We start from the raw sequence: 12259 nt of genomic DNA on the forward strand, positions 1-12259 counted from the left end.
GTCATTATTAGGCTGTAATTTGTAATATACTTCTGGAGTAGTAAGCAGGCCTATTGTATTTATTCTAGTTTATATTTAGTTATATTTAGTGTATATTTCTCCTTCCTTCTTTGTATTGAACTGTTGCACCTCAATTTCCCTCGGGATTAATAAAGCTTCTTGAATCTTGAATCTTGTTTTGGGATATTGGGGGAGTTAGGTGGTCCGTGAGTATTTTTTTATTGGTTAAGTGGTCCTTGGTCTGAAAAAGTTTGAGAAACACTGATGTAGACTAAACAACTGTATTACGTGCCACCTTAACAACAGACGCGGTTCTGCAGTTCACGCAAACCGTACCCCTCCCCCGCGACCCCCCTGCAATACCTCCGCGACCCCCTAGGGGGGCGCGACCCACACTTTGGGAACCACTGCCTTAAAGGCCCGCTCGGGGACGCCGGCTTGCTGCTTGAATGAAGCGATTGCATCGCTAGGTGCTGTTCTTTTCTTTTAAAAAAGTCTATAGATTTATTAGCTTCTACTGGGTGCTTTGTTTGAGATGTCGATGAACTTTAAATGGCTTTAAAGACTCGCTGGCGAGGATCTCGAGGCAGAAAACACATTTAGGCACATCACGGCCGTTCTTACTTGCCGCAGTAAAGCCAGAGTTAATGTATGATGGCTCATACCTCCGAGTTTTAGGTGGCCAGGTATTCTGTGGCTGTGAGACTTTTGCAGCAGGGGCATCTTTATTCCGATCGCCAGATGGTCTTTTCTTTTAAGAAATTGTTCCATTTTATCCTTTAGCACTAGCTAGTTTTCCACACAGCAACTCAGTTTCACTCTCAGTAGCGGCTGCTCAATTCTGATGGCTTTAAGGGCGGGCGTGTGATTTAAAAAATAAATATATTTTAAAAGATTGGCATCAAAAGACACATAGACTGATAGATATGCAGTTATTAATAACATCTAAAAAAACATATATTAACATTTTTATTTTCACATTCTACCTCCTTTTTCCCTTTCCCTCAAAGTTTTTACAACCTCCCTGGCGCCCCCCCGGGGGGTCGGGAACCCCACTTACCTAGTTACCTACACAGTTTTAGTTAGAGAAAACAAGAAAATGAAAAAATACAAATGAAAGTGTCATAAATGATGTCACAGATGATGTCTCTGGTGGGCTTACCTAAGCAGGTGAGATTCAGGGTGAAGGGAGAGGAATCTGATGCTGCACACTCCCTCAGAGCAGATCGAGACTGAACACAGTCAGATCTGATCCTCCACACAGATCTCTCTGAGGACTCCTCTCTCCGTCCTACAGAAACAGCAGAGCCACAGTCGAGCTGTCTGCAGACAACGTCAGCTGCCTTCAGGGTCCAGAAAGAATAATACTCTTCCACTGGTCTCCAGTCTCCCTGATGTTTCAGCTCTAGAGCTCCTGCACAGTGACTCTCTCCTCCCACCAACGTAACCACATCAGACTCTGAAGAGAAACAAGGTAGTCATGTACCTGAATTGATTTTAGCAGATTTGAGTTATTAATAATTCATACTTTAATATTTATTGAATAGTAATTGCTCTGAATGATGTCTCCTAACACAAAGGTGAAGGATAGTGATGGGACTCTGCTTCCATTCTCAGAATCTCTGACCCTGAGTAACAGTGTAATAGAGATAATCACCTGGAGCTCCATACACCAGAAGTAACTAAGTACTGTAAGTACAGGATTGAATTACTTTACTGCAGTATATAGTTTTATGATACTACTACATCACATGAATTCGACAAACTGAGTTCCTAGTTACTCATGTTCATTCGTCCATATTAATAACACAACTATTTAATTATGAAGTACTGTATCCAGTGTTAATTTTGGCAGCTATTTTAGATTTAGTTCTAGTTTTAGTCTTTAGACGAAAATGGTTATACGTTTTAGTCACATTTCAGTCCTTTTTATTCTTCATAGTTTTAGTCTAGTTTTAGTCAGTGAAAAATCATTACATTTGATCAACTTTTAGTCAAAATGTTTTCTCTCTATGAACTAATTCAGTTAGGCAAATACAGGTATCTGAAATTGGAATCAAGGTGACAGTATTAAGTGTTGAAATGCGTAAAGCAACATTGTTAAGAGGGTGACCTCTTAACACTGTGTAATATCTGGTGTTCTGCTATAAGGGTCATACAGAGGCAGAGCGCCTATCCCTTTAAGAGAGAGAGAGAGGGGCGTGGCGCTGCATGTGTGTGTGCATGGTAGAGCGAGTGACAGTGAGCGAGCGTGTATGTGTCTGGAGAAGTGGGCGGAACAGCTACAACAAAAGCATATGTGTAACAAGTTTTAATAAAGACAGCGGCCTCCAAAAGAAGAGCTTTCCTGTCTACCTTATTTGGATAAAGTGGGTTATTGAACCCGAAGCCGGAAGGGGACAATAAAATATCCTGCATTTTGAATGTCCGACAGTCCACCATTTACACTTTAGTCCTGTCTCGTGTCGTCAACGAAAACCAAATATAGATTTTGTCATAGTTTTTATCAAATATAGATTTTGTCATCGTCTTGTCTTAGTCATGTAAAAAAGGTTGTTGACGAACTGTAGGGGAGCGTTAAAGGTAGCTCAGTGTTGGCACTAGTTCTTTGGTTTATCACTTGGTTCACACCGGTATGTCGACCAGAACACCACTTAAGGCCAAAGGTCCCGCGTCTCTTTACATGGGCGTGTGTGTGTGTGTGTGTGTGTGTGTGTGTGTGTGTGTGTGTGTGTGTGTGTGTGTGTGTGTGTGTGTGTGTGTGTGTGTGTGTGTCAGGGATGGAAATTAGCACACAGCACACGCCACATGCCATATGCGGGTGGATTTGTATGCTGGCGGGTATATTGTGTCACTTTACCAGCCACTGTGGCGGGTAATACTTTTCAGTCATATCCGATCGAATTCGCCTATCGTACATGGGTCATACGCATGACAGCTGCGCTTTCCACAACCATACAGTCAGATCCGGTCAAATTATGTGTTTCTGATTGGGCCGAAGCGGCGTGAGAATGACACTCCGACTCCTTATCAACAATTACTACTCTGCGCTCAAATCAAAGTAGGCTAATCAAAGTGGAACTATTTGTTGCAGGAGGCTACCTAAACCTGCGGCCATCAAAGGATAGCTGCTAGTTTAAACCAAAAATGTGGCGTTACATCACCGGGGTGAAAAGAACCGCTGAGGAGAGTGTACAGGAGGGGGGGGGATAGTAGACCTACCACCGAAAAAAGGCTAAGCGCTTTTTTAATGAGAGATGGCGAACAACAGATCGCGACAGGCTGGTGTACGAGGAAACGAGCCAGACCAGCTACTGCTCAGCCTGTCGTCAGTACGCATCGGACGCTCACAGGTCAAACCACTTCATCGTGGGGACAAAAAACCTGAAATTGGAAGCCGTGAAGGACCACCGGTCATCTAAATGTCATATTCACGTCCTGGAAATAGCAAACAGGAAATCAGCGCCCGATGACACCACAGCGATGAGGACGCTAAATATGCTGAAGACAGCGCAGCTTGAGGGGATGGCTCTCCTATTTAGAAATGCGCATGCAATAGCCAAGAAGGGAAGGCCATAAAGACGAAAATGTAGCACTGGAAAAGACATAAAATGCCGCGCTGAAACTTAAAATCAGAGCCATCTTTGATTTGAGATCCTCCCGCCACAGTCTCACGAGACATTGCGAGAGCTTGGCTGATCCAGCGTTGTGATTGGTCAAATAGACTCAAAAGCAGGTCAGCCATTTTTCCTTTGCTGGCATTGGTGGCCTTTGTTGCTTTGTGTAAGTTTGCCGTGTAAGTTAAAGGCTGCGGACTGTGCGGAGTGAATTTGTTTGTCATGCCACGTGGGAAGACCAGTAAGTTTGGGATCACGTAACAAAGCTTTCAGGGGCCCAGAATGCAAGGTACAACCTCTGTAATGCCACCATTCAGTGCAGCGGTGGAACGTCTTACATAGCAAAACATTTACGCCGTCATCACAAGATTGAGACAACTCCACATGAGTATTGAACGATCATTGCGTCCATGTTCAACATTAAGGGTAAGTTTTTGTTTTGTTAAGCTAAGAATGTCGTAGAATTCTGAGATAAAACATGGACCAAATTAAAATGTTTTAGTTTTCATCTCCTAACCTCATGGCCTCATGCGACACCAAACGTGACCAAAGTGACACCTCGGGACAGCGTAACTAATACGCAACAGATCTTTCAGGCGGGGAGTTTTGGCAGCAAGGGAGTTTGTCAGTGGCTTGTCTCCCACTCTGGGGGGGAGCCGCTATTTGCGGGCCATTCCTCACGCTACATAATTGTACAAGAAGCAGCACATTTATTTCCAGACTGAATGGTGTTTAAAAAAAATCTCGGTAACATTACCTGTTTTTGCCAAAAAATGGTGTAATATAATAGATAATCACTGCTGTCCTTTTCCACCATAACTACTGTCAACAGAGTGCAGAGTTTACATTCTGGAATAACACGTTTTGATCCTGTGGCATTTCTATACCAATGGTGTCAGTCACTGTCAGATCATTTATGTTTTCATATGTTAATAGAACAATCTGATTCTATGTTTTAATAGTCATTGGTTTTTTAACTGTTTTGTTTCCTTCAGCCGAGGATAATGGGTCCAGTGCAACTCCACCTGAGTCCACCTCAAAATCAAAGCTTGAGGTCCCCCCCCTTCCTTCAATGGAGTCTAGTTCAGGAAGCATCGGTGCTAGTGGTGCTGTTGCCAGTACGTCAGGCAGTTCAGCCAGTGCTATCCCTGTGACAAGGATAACACCTTTTACTTTGGCCGAGCAGGCCAAAATATCTGAAGAAAGGAAACAACGGATCACAATGAGGGCATGTCATTATCTAGTTAAGTCCTTGAGGCCATATTCAACAGTACAAGACCCATATTTCAAGGCATTAGTACACGAGCTAAACCCGGCCTACAAACTTCCAAGTCGAGATGACGTTGCGGAAAGCATTATCCCCAGCATGTACGATGTCGCATTGAAGGCCCTTAAGTCAGATCTGAATGATGTTGAGTGCGCTGCGCTGACAGGGGATGGGTGGACATCAAGAGCCACAGACCACTTTGTCAGCCTCACTGTCCATTACATCAAGGACTGGCAACTGAACGTAAAAGTTCTGCAAACCCTAAAAGCAGAAGTAGCACAAACGGGAGAAAACATTGCCGTAGAAATACAAGATTGCTTGGAGGAGTTCGGCTTGACCAGCAAAGTGGAAGTTATGACTACTGATAATGCCAAGGCTGTGGTGAATGCCACGCAAAAGGCCGGGGTCCGTCTGTCAATGGGTTGCTTTGCCCACACCCTTAACTTGGCAACACAGAAGGTGATGGCTGTGCCATCTGTCTCTGCCATGGTAGGTATACTTAGGCCGTCAATTACATACTTCAGGAGTTCGTACATGGGCAAAATTGTGCTCAAGGAGAAACAAACGGCTCTCAATCTCTCCAACCACAGGTTGCTCTTGGACTGTAAGAGTAGTTGGAATTAGTACATACATCATGGTGGAGAGATTCCAGATGCAGTATCCTGCAATAGTTGCCGCTTCCATGGATGAAAGATTGAAAAACAAGGAGGGATTCAAGAAACTGCAAAAATGCCATGACAGTGACAATTTGGGAAAGATCCAGACCTTCCTTCGTGTCATGAAGATTCCCTAGCTAATCACAGTGGCCATATCGGCAGAAAAACGCCCCACCAGTGGTCAAGTTCTCCCCATGATGGACAAACTGAGAAAACACCTCAGTCCAGATGAAGAAGCTGACGATGCGTTCACTTGTGACATCAAAGATGCCATCCTAAATGACCTGGAAACGCGCTACCAGGAGACACAAAGAATGGAGTTCCTGGAGAAGCTACTGCCTTGGATCCCAGATTCAAAGGAATGGCAACAGATGAAGTCTGGGAGAGAGTGGTTACTGCCATTGAAGCCAGACAAGAGGTCCACGTCAAAAAGGAGCCCAAGGACGTCACAGCCACGCAGTCGGAGACGGAGACACAGGATAGTCATGAGGACGAGGAAGTGCCTGCGAAGCTGGCAAAGCTATCAGCTATAGAGGAGATCTTCATAGATGAAGATGAAGATGTAGAGGTTACTCATGTTGAACCACCCTTGCCTATTAGAATCAGGGCACAACAGGAAATACACACCTACAATAACCTCCTAAAACTCTGTTCCACCGATGACATCGTGGCCTTCTGGAAGGAAAGGAGCCTTCCACTGTTGAGTAGCCTGGCCAAGCGGTACCTGGTTGTGCCCGGAACCAGTGTTCCCAGTGAGAGGTTATTCAGCACAGCTGGAGATATAGTTTCCGCTGAAAGAGCCTGCCTGGATCCAGAGAACGTGAACGTTTTCCTGTTCCTCAACAAGAACACTTAGACCACTTTGGATAACACTGTCACTGTGTCACAGGAATATGGCCTTCTACTCTGTTTACAACTTTAGATAAGGCATTAGGCCTCATAGTTGTATTTAAAATATCTAGTTTAACTGTTAACGTAACACCATCATTAGTCAGGGTTTCTCAGGTACTTTGAAAGTTTGAACTATATGTTGTCTGAATGTCTGTACTACTCTGTAGTACTCTAGTCACTTCTCGTTGTCAGACAACTTCTTAGGTACTTTGAAAGTTTGAACTACATCATGTTGTCTGTACTCTGTAGTACTCTAGTCACTTCTCATGTACTTTGGAAATTTGAACTACATCATGTACATGTTGTCTGTACACTTTAGTACTCTAGTCACTTCTCGTTGTGAGACAACTTCTCAGGTACTTTGAAAGTTTGAAGTTAGAACTATATGTTTTCTGTACTCTGTAGTCTGTAGTACTCTAGTGTAGTCACTTCTCGCTGTGAGACAACTTATAACTTTTTGTCCCAAGTTAACTAAGTGTGAGACTGATAGGGTGACTGAGAAGTGAGGTAGGAAACTTAGTTATGTTCGGTTTTCTTTAAATGAAGATACTGCCAAGTTGTCAACAGTTTATTAATGTTTCTGTCATTATTGAAGAAGTTCAGAAGAACACATGTTAATTTGTCAAATTGTTCAGGTACAGGTACAGGTCCGGAACTGTACCTAAACCTCTGTACCGGTACCTGTACCTGTACCTGATGTTACGTTTAGGTACGCAGCCCTACCTGCGAGTTTCCGTGTATTTCAAAAGTAATCATGAAGAGGTCACGGCGAAGTGTGGCATGGGACCATTTTGATTTAAAAAATGACTCAGTTCACTGCCAACACTGTGAAGCTGCGTATAAGTACAACTTGTCCACGACTCAAATGATATACCACTTGAAAAACGCGCATCCGACCCTGGTTAGTGGCGGTGCATCCTGCTCTCGGTCTCAACCTAGCATCAACTCGGTGTTAGCACGGAGGAGCTGCGATGCACAACGAGCAGAGAAAATTACCCAAGGGATCTGCAAGTTCATTGAGATGGATATGCTGCCCTTAAGTATTGTTGAGGGCGAAGGTTTTCGAAAAAAGATAAACTTATTGGAACCAGCATATCACATTACGTCATGACGTACTATCACCAGACTGATAGAAACTCACTACGAAGAACGGAAGCAGGAGCTGTTAAAAGAACTGAGCACAGATGAAAGAGTTGCTCTAACCACAGACTGCTGGACCGCTTTAACAGCTGAGATCTACATCACGATCACCTGCCGCTACATCAGTGATGACTGGCAAATTAACTCAGCGGTCCTGCTCACAGAAAGCCTGCCAGGTCGGCATACAGCTGACCACCTCGCTGAGAAAATGAATGAAGCTGTAGAGCAATGGGGACTTGAAGACCGAGTTATTGCATGCGTTCATGACAACGCGGCCAATATTGTTGCTGCCAACAAGCCCACCAGTGTGAACTGGATTTCCATTGCCTGCTTTGCACACACACTCCAGTTGGCCATAAATGACAGATTTGCACTGTATCTATATCGGGTAATATCAGCGGCTAGTAAACTTGTTAGCCACTTCATCACAGCACTGCAGCAACCAATGCACTGCAAAAGAAACAGGAGCAAATGGGCCTCGCAACTCACCGGCTTATCCAGTTGTGTAAAACACGGTGGAACTCCATGTGCGAGATGTTTCATCAGCTGGTGGAGCAGCGGTAGGCTGTTGCTGCTGTGCTGTTGAACCGAACCGTGACCAAGCTTCAAGATGGCAGGATCCTGGAGTTGAAGGATGAGTACTGGCAGATGATGGAGGACACACAGCCTGTGCTGTCAGCACTTAAATGTGCCACCACGGTTATGTTCGCAGAAAAAGTCTCCATCTTGAACACCTATCCCGTCACCTTCGGCCTCATCAATATCCAACTCATGCCTAGTGAAGAAGACGGGCCCAGACTCATCGAATTCAAAGCAAAAGTGCGGTCCTCCCTCATCAAGTGAATGAATGTAAGCTAAACTTTTTATCTTAGTTTAAATGATTTCCATAATAAATAGCCAATTGGAGTAGAACTAATTACATGCATACTTGCCTCTTATCTGCGTTGTGTTGCCTATTTAGATGTAGCATTTTTTCTTATTGATTTCCCCCATCATTTACAGGTTCAGCCTGATGAGTTTGTGTCATCTGCCCCCATGATCTCATCAATGCTCGACCCTCATCACAAGCACCTGGGCTTTCTCACATCAACACAGAAAATGGCTGCTAATGTGAAACTGGTTGAACTGGGAGAGGCAGTGGAGATCTGTAGGGCGGCTATCCCAGAGGCTGGGGGAGACGAGGAGCCTGCGTTGTCTGACACGGATGAGGGGCGCGCAAACACTGGAGTCACGGCCTCCCAGTCCCAGGTCTGTGCTATGACACAACTCCTTGGGGAGCACTATACCACTCAATGCGAGTCTGGAATCGAAGGAGGAGAACTTCATAACTTTCTGAGGGAGACTCCCCCACCCCTGGATTGCAACCCTACAGACTGGTGGAAAGTGAATGGAATAAGGTTCCCCAGGCTTCCCAAGTTAGCACGGAGGTACCTGTGCATCACGGCGATGCCAGTCCCCTCAGAGCGGATGTTTTTGGCGGCTGGACTGACGGTCACCAGGCTGCGGTCGTGTCTGACCCCAGAGCATGCTAACGTGCTTATCCTTCTCAACAAAAATCAGTAGTTTGACAAAACCTGTCAGACTAAAAGTATTATATATTTTTAGTTAAGGTATTGTTTAAGATGATTGTTTTGGGGAAAACGATGGTCAGTTGTGTTCATGAGCACCGGCTTCTAGCTGCAAGCTCGGCTGCTTAAGAGCACAGCAGCGCATATTTTCAAGTTCAACCATTGAATGGATCCGGTTGAACTGCGACAAGAGTTGTCCATCTTGTAAGTTTAACTGTCATGATCCTTGTTTCGTATCTGTCATGTCTGTGTGTTGTGTGTTTTATTTTGAAATGTTTTCCCCACTTCTGTCATGTTAAGCTTCACTTCCTGTCTGCGTTTCCCTCCTGTGCCTGATTGTGTCATTGTGTTCACCTGTTGCCCCTGTGTTTCTCCTCCCATTCCAGCTGTGTCTCGTCTTGTGATTACCCGTGTGTATTTAGTCCCTGTTTCCCTTTTGTCTGTTGTTCGGTTGTCTTCATTTCTTCCCAGATCTTGTCCAAGATGCCTGTTCCTGTCGCCCTTCATGTCTGGAGCTAAGTGTTTTTCATGTCCTGTGTTACCCTTGCTTCTTGTTTTCATCAACAGCTTTTGAATAAAGCTCACTTTTTGTTTTTGACCCTTACCTGCTTCCCCTTGATTTACTGCACTTGGGTCCTGTTTCCCCAACCCTGACATTAACTGCCACAAGAGTTGTTCATCTTTTAATAAATCTCTCAAAGGGGAAAACACACTGTGTTTTTTTTGTATGTTCATTACATTTTTAATAGAGCCTATAAGTAGTGAACTTTAAGATAAAAATATGAATGATTAATCGAAAATCAATCATTAATTCTCCCGACGATCGATTAAGACAATTTAATCAAACGCCCATCCCTAGTTGTAATTAATCAAACATGCATTATATTACACTCCAGGACTCATAGTAAGAATCTAGAACACACCACGATCATTAAAACATGTTTCAATTTGTCACGATCGGCTTTAGAGAATGGTTACAGTTAATCCCAAAGTACCCAGATGTCTAATGTGTGTGCTAAGCTACATGTTTTATAGATAACTGTGTTAATTAGATATACTAAGTCATTTGCACCAGCCAAATACTATTGTTCATTATTCCTTTCCATTATGTTTTCTTAGGCTAGACGAGAAAAGGGGAGTTAACATAGGCTAGACCTATGTTAACAGAAAACAGGCCAGGGTGTTTATTAAACACATAGCTGCAGTTGAGAGGTCAGCCCTCCAAACCAAGTTGGCAGAGACCAATTACCTTGCCATCCTGTCAGATGGGTCAACCGACTCAGCGGTGCTCGAACAGGAAATTCTTTATTTAAGATTATGTAACCAAGGTAAGGTGGAGGTCCACTTTGTGGGTATAAAAGATGTGGAGAAGGCAGACGGGGAGAGCATAGCTCAAGCCATATACCAAATTATGAACAAAGTCAGTGAGGAGTGGCAGTCCAAGCTGGTGGCACGTAAAGGTGTAGTGAGCAGGTTGAGAGGCACCAAGAATCATGTCCTCGGCATACACTGCATGGCCCACCACCTTTAATTGTCATTCAAGGATGCGATTCATACATGCAATCTAGCCAAACAGCTGGAAGATCTGCTGTCTGGCCTGCATACTTTCGACAGAAAAAGCGCACAGAACAGGGCAAACCTAAAGCGCTGTTTTTTGGCGATGGGCCAGAAACCCCTTATACCCACTAGGGTTGGTGGCACCAGGTGGGTTTCCCACCTTCTCAGGGCTGTGGACCAGTTTTTAAAAGGCTACGACGGAAAGACCAGTCACTTTGAAGCTGTAGGTTAAGTCAGACGGTAGAACAGAACATTAGGTCAGCTATCTGCAATCCATCCAGAAGTATTGCAGGACATTTCAAAGACAGCAGGGACTGTGGCAGGGTATTAGGACCATAACGGACTCCAAACTACCACCGCAGACCTGTGACAGTCACACCTCCCTGCTCAACAACCTCAACGGCTTCTTTGCACGCTTCTTTGCACAGAACAACACAACTACGCAGAAAACCACCCCCCCTGCTGAGGACCAGGCTCTGTGTCTGTCCCCAGCCAGTGTGAGGAGCACACTGCTGAGGATTAATACCTGCAAGGCTGCAGGACCCGACAACATTCCTGGTCGAGTGCTGAGGGACTGCACAGAGGAGCTCACGGATGTCCTTACAGACATCTTTAACACCTCCCTGAGCCAGGCTGTTGTTCCCACGTGCTTCAAGGAAACCACCATCATTCCTGTGCCGAAGAAGTCATCTCCAGCCTGCTTCAACGACTACCACCCCGTCGCACTGACCTCGACCATCATGAAGTGCTTCGAAAGCCTGGTCATGAAGCAGATCAAATCCACTCTTCCTCCCTCCCTGGACCCGTTTCAGTTCGCCTACCGAGCTAAACGGTCCACAGAGGATGCAATCACCTCCGCTCTACACCCAGCCCTCACACACCTGGACACTAAGAACTCCTACGTCAGAATGCTATTCATAGACTTCAGCTCAGCATTCAACACCATCATCCCCCAGCAGCTTGTGCGTAAACTTACAGACCTGGGCCTCAGCCCCTCTCTCTGCAACTGGTTGCTGGACTTCCTCACAGAGAGACCACAAGCTGTCCCGGTCAACAACAACACATCAAACACACTAACACTGAGCACGGGGGCCCCCCAAGGCTGTGTGCTCAGCCCCCCTCTCTTCACCCTGCTGACCAATGACTGCAAACCCAGCTACAGCTCCAACCACATCGTGAAGTTCGCTGACGACACCACCGTGGTGGGTCTCATCAGCCACAACGATGAGACTAACTACAGGAAGGAAGGGAACCAGCTGGCCCGTTAGTGCCAAAATAACAATCTCTTCCTCAATGTAGGGAAAACAAAGGAGATTGTTGTTGACTTCAGGAGAACCCACTCCCAACCCCCCCTCCCTCTGAACATCAATGGTGCTGCTGTGGAGCAGGTGAGCAGCGCCAAATTCCTGGGTGTGACCATCACAGACGACCTCAGCTGGAACAACAACACCACTGCACTGGCAAAGAAGGCCCAGCAGCGCCTCTACTTCATCAGGAAGCTCAAGCGAGCAGGAGCCCCCCCCCGTCATGCTCTCATTCTACCGAAGCGCCACTGAGAGCATC

At 45.3% G+C, this 12259-nt stretch overlaps 1 protein-coding gene across 1 annotated transcript in view; it reads right to left on the reverse strand.

Moving 5' to 3' along the window:
• LOC134861521 (scavenger receptor cysteine-rich type 1 protein M130-like) overlaps nucleotides 1-12259 on the reverse strand; it is a 36912-nt gene that overhangs the window by 23038 nt on the left and 1615 nt on the right. Inside the window, exon 2 of the mRNA XM_063878787.1 lies at nucleotides 1163-1459. Coding sequence (XP_063734857.1) covers nucleotides 1163-1459 — 297 coding nt within the window. The remainder of the gene's footprint in view (nucleotides 1-1162; nucleotides 1460-12259) is intronic.

This window comes from Eleginops maclovinus, chromosome 3 (genome assembly GCF_036324505.1).
Source record: "Eleginops maclovinus isolate JMC-PN-2008 ecotype Puerto Natales chromosome 3, JC_Emac_rtc_rv5, whole genome shotgun sequence".
Taxonomy (NCBI): Eukaryota; Metazoa; Chordata; class Actinopteri; order Perciformes; family Eleginopidae; genus Eleginops; species Eleginops maclovinus.